A 9,115-nucleotide genomic window follows, 5' to 3' on the forward strand; every position below is an offset into this window, starting at 1 on the left:
TGTTTCTTTTTCTCTATCCATTTGCTGCTACAACACCGGAATTTCCCCATTGTGGGACAAATAAAGGAATATCTTATCTTATCTTATATCTTTTTTTTTTTTTTTAAAAAGAATGACTTCCATTTAAAGCCAAACCAATGAAACCAGACAATAATCAGAGAAGAGTGTTTTTTTAGTTTCATTTGATGCAACTACAGCTTAGCAATGGTGAGCACGTTAAAAAAACAGTCTGTAAGCAGTGAGTCTCACACGCCAACACACACACAGACGTGATTCTTTCAACCCGGTGCTGTTGAACTCCCTGGCAGCTCTACTGAAGGATTAGGCAAAAACTCACAACACTGTCCAAACACAATGACTGGCTCCTGATCAAGGGGCTGGATGAGTAGCGACCAATCTGTCCACAGTGATGTAAAGTGCAACTATGAGACAGGATGCTTTTTGTGGATAAATTCCTTAAACTATGACGTTTAGCCCCCAAATTAGTAGCAGTAACATTATATCAAGTATAAAAAAATAAATGCTATTCTATACAAGCGGTAGAGAGCGATATACACAGTGATACTGTACATACATACATCCAGGGTAAAACAGGACATCATTACATGAAAATAAACTATAGAAACATGAATAATGTCAATCAATACTGTACTTTAAGGCCTGACTCATCCTGAACTGCTACTCACCTGCCCCCCCCCACTTTGCATTAGAGTTGAAAAATTAAATTTAGAGTGATGGGCAGTATTTAATTTACCGGAAACAGAACAAAAACAAAATAAAACAGAATAGGGATCTGTGCCAAAATATACAAAAACAAGCAAAAAAACAGGAGCATTTTTTTTTTCATGGCATGGCGACTATATTCACTGCATCAGTAGAAATACATCAGAAATACATAATGTCCTTTTACATACAAATGAACTCAGTACAATGGTATTCATATACATACATTATAAATTGTAAGACAACTCATTTTGGAGAGGTGAGGGGGGGAAAGAAAGCTAATCCTCTGACATACATCCATTTAAAATCAGAGCCAATAAAAATCTGCAAGTCCAAAGGTCCAGAGGCAAAATTAAACTGAAAGCAAGCCTGTAATAATAATCAAACATCTCAGTGTAGAGGGGCGTTACTGAACCAGTTAGAGAACAAGATAGCTGTAATGTGGAGCTTAGATTAGACACTTTATTATATTTTAACTTGCACCTTGTTGCCCTTTAAAGTGTTAGAAATGGTAGAGCTTTAAAACGCACCCCTCCCACCCAACCCCGGCACTGTTTTGGTGTTTGGCTCATTATATCACAAAGCTCATCGGCTTTACCGCAACATTAAGATCCTCTTTCTCTACCTGGTACACAAAAACACCGCCCCAAACACTGAAAGGTTTAATTACAACAAATTCCCCGAACAAGAGCACTTCATACATACAGTACTGATCATGAGTCTGGGACCTTTGTTTATTTGCAAACTATTGCTCTGCCTGGGTTACGAATGTAGTTCATTGTTAAACATTAGGTTTTGTGTGCTGGTAATACAAAATATATATTCTCTATGTACATGAGGACAGTGCTTATTCAACCAGCTGTGTTTGGACTCAAAGCCATGCGTGAGCAGCTGCCGGGTGATAAAGGCCGTGCTCTGTCTGCCATGACTCTTTACCTGATAGCAAAAAGGTTTTCTCTTGTTTTTTTGTTTTTGTTTTTTTCCTGGAGATGTCTGAGTCAAGTTAAAAGAGCATACAATACAAAACTCAAGCACACACCCACACACACCCACACACACGCTCGCTCACAAGCACACTGGGAAAGCTGATACGCAAACATAATAGCTTTATCATACATAATCCAAAAATAGAATTATTTGTCATTTGTTTTGACTATGTTTCCTTGGAAAAGCACTAAGTAAATTGTTTTGTTCTCGCCTGTATTTTCTTCATGAGGCTGTACATGTAGCTACTGTGGCGCTGAGCTCAGCTCGAGCTCGCCGTGTCAGTGCAGAGGTGTCCTTGAACGCTCATCAGAACATATCGGCTGTCCTGCACCTCTTTCTCGCCTTCACCGACAGTGAGGAGGGAGGGGAAACGTGGAGAAAATGAAGTTAGATTAGCACGTTTTGGCAAACTGCCTCACACTCTGACGACAATCTCTGGGGTCAGAGGTTGAGAATGGGGACGTCAAAGAGGTCACACAGGCCTTCTGTCTCGTCCAGGTTGTATATGTAGTCGTGGTCGCTGGGTGGAGGGGACAGACGGAGGAGAGGCGAGAACACTGGAGAGGGAAACAGAGAGAGAAAGATTAAGATAAGATAAGAGGGGGCAACGACCCAATAGCCTCTTTGTTACACACATGTAAACAGACCCACCTTCTGAGGACATCAAGTCCTCCAACAGGTCTCCACTCATGATCTCTGTAAGAGGAAGAGAAAGGAGTTGAGACATTATTTTAAAGCTTTAAGACTGCTGGACACTGAGAATAAGGTATACAAATAACGACTGCATAATCAAAGGAATACATGTGATTTGTGTAATACTCAAGAGGAGTTTACCTTTTGTTGGATCAAACATGTCAGAGAGCTCTTTGGGGAAGTCCAGCACTAGAAGGAAAGCACAGTAAACATTTCAGCTACAGCTCACTGTGTTAAGTGGATCCATTTTATACTGTGTCTCATGGAAAATACTAATTTAAATAAAAACTGGTCTGCAGAATTAACATCATCCGTAGAAAGTGAAACAATCCAATATAACATTCAGTGAATTACTGTGTGTGAGATCAGTGACACCTGGGCTCCACCTGCTCTTTCTTGGTTTTCCATTAGGGATAGTACCTGCTACTTGTTTTTGTTGTTAAAGCGAGCTGAGGAAGATACTAATAGCGTTTTTCCATACACATGGGCTGGCTTGGCTCAGGACACCAGCCCAGCGTGGCAGGGATTTGCATTTCCATTACAACAGGGGCTACTCGCTTAAACGTGAGTCCTAACAGGCAGAGAGAGCGGGAACAAAACAAAATCAATCAAAGAAATAAAACAGTACTTTCTGATTGTTTCAGGGCGGTTTTGTTTTCTAAAGCACAAATAAACACAGCCACCCTCCTCCCTGCAGTATGCAGACGAGGCTCCACTCCGGTGATTGCATTGTATTTCCTGTACATTCTTCACAAAGTTCACAAGTCCAAGTTATTTTGTTATTTAAAAGGGTTATTATGAAGCAGCAAATCAGCCAGGCGCGCTGTGGCTCTACTCCAGAGAAGGCTTGGCACAACTCGGCGTGTTTAAACTGGAAATGAAAATCCATATCAGCACTGCATGCTTTGAGTCGCTGCAGCCAAAAGTGCTAATGTCATAAAAGATGACGTGAAAACACTGCAGACCACTGATTGGTGGCGTGACGTGGGACATCCTGCACAAACAACAAATTTTTAAATAGTGTGTGTCTTAAATGGCAGCCTGGGAAACCACACCATGGTCAACTGACAAAGTGCACACATAGAACACCATCCCTTAACACCCTGTGAGTGCTAGTTAGGGTGTGGATGAGTGAGAGTATGGGAGCACTGCAGAGGAAAACAGCAGTAAATGTAAAGACTGCAGCTTCTCAGGACCAAATTAAAGCTCCCTGTTGTCTCCAGGTTGTTTCCCCGACTGCGTTGCTGTACTGATAGAGCTCCGCCCACATCGAGGAGGTACTATCCAAAGCACCAACAGTGAAAAGCGAAGTAGACGTACCAAAGGTGAGTCGAGTCGAGTCATGTAGTGGAAATAAGTCAAGTAAAACATTATCCCTGCCTCAACATCTTCATCTTTCCAAAGCTGTATTCCAGAGGGAGGGAGGGAGGGAGAGAGGGAGAGAGGGGTTCAAAAGACTTCAGCAACATGTAAACTCACATTCGGAGGGATCCGACTTAATTGGTTCAAACACTACAGAGGCAGAAGAGGACGCAGATCCATCCAACGAGGCAGAAGACTGTAGTTGCTGAGTAACTGTCGCAGGTGTATCTGTTGTCGGGGTGAGTGGCGTGGTGCTCGTCACTTTCTGAAATAAAACGAGGTGTGATCGGTAATAATTATCACGAGCGAAAATGAGACAATAAAAAGGGAAGTCCAAATCTTGTAGACCAAACAAATTGCCCGTATTTGAGTTCACAGTGCGCTCACAGGTACGTTGCCCCTCCCTACCTGTCACTGAGGCCGTCTGGTTAGCTGCTGTAGCTGACGTTGTGACCGAAACAGGTTTTGTAGAAGTTGTTAGAGCTGCTTTGGGGACCTGGAGGATGAAAAGATGACAGAAAGAAAAAGAGGAAAGTCAAAACATTGCGTGATAAAAAAAAAAAAAGATGTGTGATGGATGAAAAAAAAAAAAAAGCAGAAGTCAGAGTTTTGAATTAGTTTCCCACGGTGATTAAGCATTTATGAACATCCTCTGTAGTGTTTTAATAAAGACAGGTGCCATGAGAGTGAACAGTCTCTTACAGTAAACAGACTAAGTGCATAAAGAAAGTGGATATCTGTGTGGACCTGGGAGGCAGCAGGGGGCGGCTGAGAGGTAGGTATCGGTGCTGGGAGGCTTTGAAGGACATCATCTGGAGGAGGGACGGGCAAAACAACGGGAGAGGCACTGGACGGGTCCTTATTGACCAGCAAAACCTCGATGGGACCAGATGAACTCTTGAGACGGATCTGGTATTTCCTCTGTCCGTTCAGGATCTGGATAAGAACACATACACTCGGTGTGAGACGTGACACAAAGCGGTAGCTGGACGAAAGGAGCGTACACAAACCGCGCACATAACTTACAGATTCTGGTATAGGGACCTCTAGCTGTGTGCCAATGGGAGCGCGGATTGCGAGGAGTGTGTCACCTGAGGAGGAAGGACAGGCAGGTGTTTGTCAATGTGTCACAGATAAAAGAAAAAAGGTCTATAAGAGATTAAGCATCTGAAACAATCACCTTTAAAAGCTCCACAGAGGTCTTCGTGTTTTATATAGGCCATAGTGGGAATGAGTTAAGGGTCATGTTTGCAACTTCAATGAAAAAACAGTTATTAAAATACATCTAATGTCCATTTGTGGAATCTCCATCCAGTTTATGGAAGACTTATGAACAGGATACTCCAGAAATTTAATATTGCACTTCAATAAAAGAGGACTCAGAAAAGAGCGAGCAGAGGCTGAGACGTTTAGTCATCAGTATGAGTCAAGCTACAAAAACTCCCAATAATGAGACTAAACAGCATGTTTCATTAGTCCCTCCCTGCCTGTTAAACGCTCTTATTTTCTCAGGCTTTATACAACTCAAGCGCCATGACCTTTATGTATAAAAACCGGTGGCCGCCCTTTAAGCGACCGGGCCAAACAGCCTCAGTATGAGCAGCGTGGCCGACAGATCTGGCAGAATCTGTGGGGATGCATGCCCAGGATTATCCCCTATGAGATGCCAGATGGTGTTGAGATTGGATATGTTTCACCGTTGTGTCATTGTGTCTACTGTTACTCTCTGTGCCACTTGCACATACGTACCCAAATACCGACCGTGAGTGGTTTTCACAAAGCATATAACAAAATAAGTGTATGGAAATAACTCATCACGGCATGTTTTCACAGTTCGACGCCCCTGCCCTGGTTCTGCAATGCACTTTATTCTAATGATAAAACTGGCAGTCTGTCCCTACACAGGGAGAAACCCCTGGCTGCAGTCGACATTAGCACCTACGGACTGGCACTGCTCTGAGCAACACTTATGAGCCTGCAAATCCACAAAATATTTCCATTAACATGTGAAAGTTACAGTACTATAACTGTCAGATTGGGCTTTAGTACAGCTGCCACAGCTCTACTGAGATAACAGAACATATAGAAGGAGTGTATCACTGGACATTAAGGGAAAACACACCATTTTTTTCACCTCAAATCAGGTCATGATTAGTCCTGCTCATGAATGTGTTCTGAGGCTCTGCAGAGGTTTTATAACGTGTGTGTGTGTTCAACAGAATAAATTCATGGCTGATTAAACGGTCATATTACATCAGCACTGACAGCAGTTCCCCTTATTTTGATCCTGCAGCGGCGCACCACCCTGCAAAATGAGGAGTGTTCACACAATCATTTGTATCAGTCGGCCACTAATGATCGTCACTCACCCGCTGTGCGAGCACAATAACACGCAACAGCTCCCTCTCCTCGTTCTTTAAAAAGGACATAAAATCTACTGTTATAAGAGAAGCGTAACTCCTCTAATGAACAAGGCAGTGTGTATTGTGTGTGAGAGCGACTCCACCAAATACGTGCACCATAGCACCAAAGTCTTCCACCAACAAGAGGAAAACACTGAAAGCTGTTCTGACTGCATTTGCATGCTCGTTAAACACACAGCGCAGTGAGCAGTGAAGGATATGGGCTGTTGTTAGAGTCGTCTGTGACATTCTTGATGCTCTGTTGGACCCAGACTCTCTGCTGGTCCAGCTCGTGTTCCCTGAGAGCCAGGTCATCTAGCTCGGCCTTTAGATCGATCAGCTTATCGGCTATCTCTCTGGTGTTACAGCCCGGACCGACACCCCTGAAGACACAAACACAAACACAAACACACGGTCACGTACAGGCGGCAGGCGAAGAGACTCCACACACTGATGAGCACATGTGGTTTGTGAACACCCTGCTTTATTATTAATATCAGTAATGTTATTAGTATCATGGGGGAAAAGGCCTATTTTGGGGGACTATGATTAAAACTACTACAGTTTTATGTGGATGCAAATACTTTAAAATGACAGCTTAAAGCCTCGGGCCGTGTTTCAAATACAATGTGCTTGACTACAGAGCCAAAACAGCAAAGAAATCTGTCACTTTCTTGCTGCAATGTAAATAAACAGCCTTTACTACTCTTATATCTACAGTTCTCCTGTTCTCCGCTTTGTTATAATGCCGTTCTGACATGATTATGTTGTGACAGCGGCGTGTTTGTTGGGAAATAAGCGCAGGAAAGTGACACACACACGCTGAACTGCGGACTTACTTCCACTGGATGCTGTTCTTGGACTTCTTCTCTATCAGCCCGATTCCCTCCAACACGTTCGTGATGTCGTAGATACGTCGTTTCTGCCGCACTGCCAAGGTGTCGGCCGCCTGAATGACAGCACAGAAAGTGATGAAGAATACAAACAAGAGATTACAGTTCCTTCGGTATGCAACCATAAACCACCAGCTTTCACCGCCCATTATAAAAGGTACGACATTTAAACTTCCCTCCCAGGCCCAAACTTTAAACAAACTAATGATAACCATATGGCCGGTGCTGATAAGTCTTCCGTTTGGTGACCAGGCCCTGTGGGTGACAGCTAGTAAACCGTAAGGCTCATTATTTACACGTGCAAAACAAATGTACTTCTTTTCCAACAGTGTCAACAAGTCAGAGCAGAGTTCTGGTGCTGCTTTTATACTGAAAGAGAACATACTGCCTGTCTGTCTGTCTGTGTGTGTGGTGTTTAATGATCAGTGTGGAGCGAAGCAAAAGCGAAACGCAAGTGTCAGCGGCTATAAAGTCGCTGTGAAAAAGAAACTGTGCTGTTAAGACAAAGTAATGCTTGGCTGATCAAGCTGCCGTCCGGGGGAGAAAAGGGAAATATGGATGGCAAGTGTTTGTTGAAGTGTTTCTATTTATAGTCCAGTTTAAACCGTAAGCTTTCAGGTCGAACCACATTTTACAGCTTTAGGGCTTATTAAGCGTTTAAACACGTGCAGAGATCAATTTGTTTCCAGCAACTTTATCTTATTAGACGTACACACAAACAACAACAAGCACTTCTTAGCTTCAGTGACTCTGAAACAGATCACAGTTTTGTGTTAATACAACATCTATGGGGTGAAGACTGCAGCTATTCTGCTTTTATTTTGAAGGAGATCGGTGTGGGAGTGATGGTTTTAACGTCACAGTTTACATTTATACTGATAAAAACTATTAAAATCATGAGGTTTTTTTTTTTAGGTTTCCACCAAAACAGGTGTTTTTGAACCACCCGGAGAACAAGAGTACAACCACAGCGCTTTAAATATAACGCTGTTTGCATATCGGGGTTAATAAACGCGTAACTGCAAAGCCAGAGGCATGTTTTATAAGTTCACAACTGGAAACGAGTGAATGCGTTGTCGTTAAGTGACAAAGACATTATCAATCAGACACAAAACTGCTCATGTGTGAAGATGCAGACAAAAAGTTGACCCACTTTTTTTTTTATATGACTCTGAATCTGCAGCGGGGGGGGGGGCAAAAAGTTCACCAGGGTTTCTTAAAAAAGTTCAGTTCGGAAACCTTTAACGCAAACAGCTGCATTTTTAAGCGGTTGTTGTTTTAAAAACAAAAAACCTACAAGAAGTTTATTTTTTTTATTTTTTTTTCACCACCCATTCAAATGAGGCTGTCACACGGCTAGGCTAGGCTAGGCTAACGGATGCTAGTGAAAGTGAATGTAAAGTAACGACATGTGCTAGCTCACAACAAAGACTCGGTGCTCCGCCTGCTCACCGCTTTCAGATCCAGCACTCCGTCCTTGGCCTCCTGCAGCAGGGTCACAAACTTGGTGGTGAGCAGTCCCAGGCTCTTCTCGTGTCTGCTGGGAGTCTGTGGCTGCAGCGAGTCTCCCACAGCTCCCAGTTCGCTTCTGTTACTGGCCGACTCCAGCTCCATCATCGCTCGGCTCTCGGGACCAAAAGCTAAGCGCTTCTCTTTCCCCCCCCCCAACAACTGCCTCCCCCGCGACCAAACCCAGGCAAAAGCACGGCCCGAACCGCCGCAGTCAGATAAAACACAAGACCAGGGGTCTAGCGGGTGTCCAATAGGCACAGTCCGACCCGGTTCGCGGCCAAATTGTTTCACCGAATCGAGCCGAGCTGGTTGAGTTTCGGCGATTCAATGGACGAGCGGAGAGCCGTTGGCCACGCGAGGTATGACGGGACGGCTCAACCGTCGGAGGGGCCGTGTGCAAATTCTCGATAAAAATTCAAACGGAAAAAAAAAAGTGTGTGTTTTAAAATCAGTGAACATTTTTTTTATAATGCATTCATTCGTTGTGTCGTAGTTAAAAGTAATTATTTATTAATTGTTATATGTAATTTTTTTTTTTTTTTT

The 9,115-nt window shown here is 43.4% G+C and overlaps 1 protein-coding gene across 1 annotated transcript; it reads right to left on the reverse strand.

The window, feature by feature from the left end:
* Window positions 1-162: 162 nt before the first annotated feature.
* Window positions 163-8,953, reverse strand: e2f4 (E2F transcription factor 4). Its single transcript, XM_035665427.1, has 11 exons — window positions 8,513-8,953; window positions 7,007-7,116; window positions 6,389-6,550; window positions 4,946-4,989; window positions 4,792-4,856; window positions 4,513-4,701; window positions 4,174-4,261; window positions 3,883-4,029; window positions 2,545-2,592; window positions 2,362-2,406; window positions 163-2,267 (listed from the first exon to the last, which is right to left on the reverse strand). The coding sequence occupies exons 1-11, from the start codon at window positions 8,675-8,677 to the stop codon at window positions 2,152-2,154; spliced, it is 1,179 nt and encodes a 392-aa protein (XP_035521320.1). The 5' UTR covers window positions 8,678-8,953; the 3' UTR covers window positions 163-2,151.
* Between the last annotated feature and the right edge of the window lie 162 nt (window positions 8,954-9,115).

The sequence above is a fragment of the Morone saxatilis genome, unplaced genomic scaffold (assembly GCF_004916995.1).
Source record: "Morone saxatilis isolate NCDOM2014 unplaced genomic scaffold, NCSU_SB_2.0 Contig2, whole genome shotgun sequence".
Lineage (NCBI taxonomy): Eukaryota > Metazoa > Chordata > Actinopteri > Moronidae > Morone > Morone saxatilis.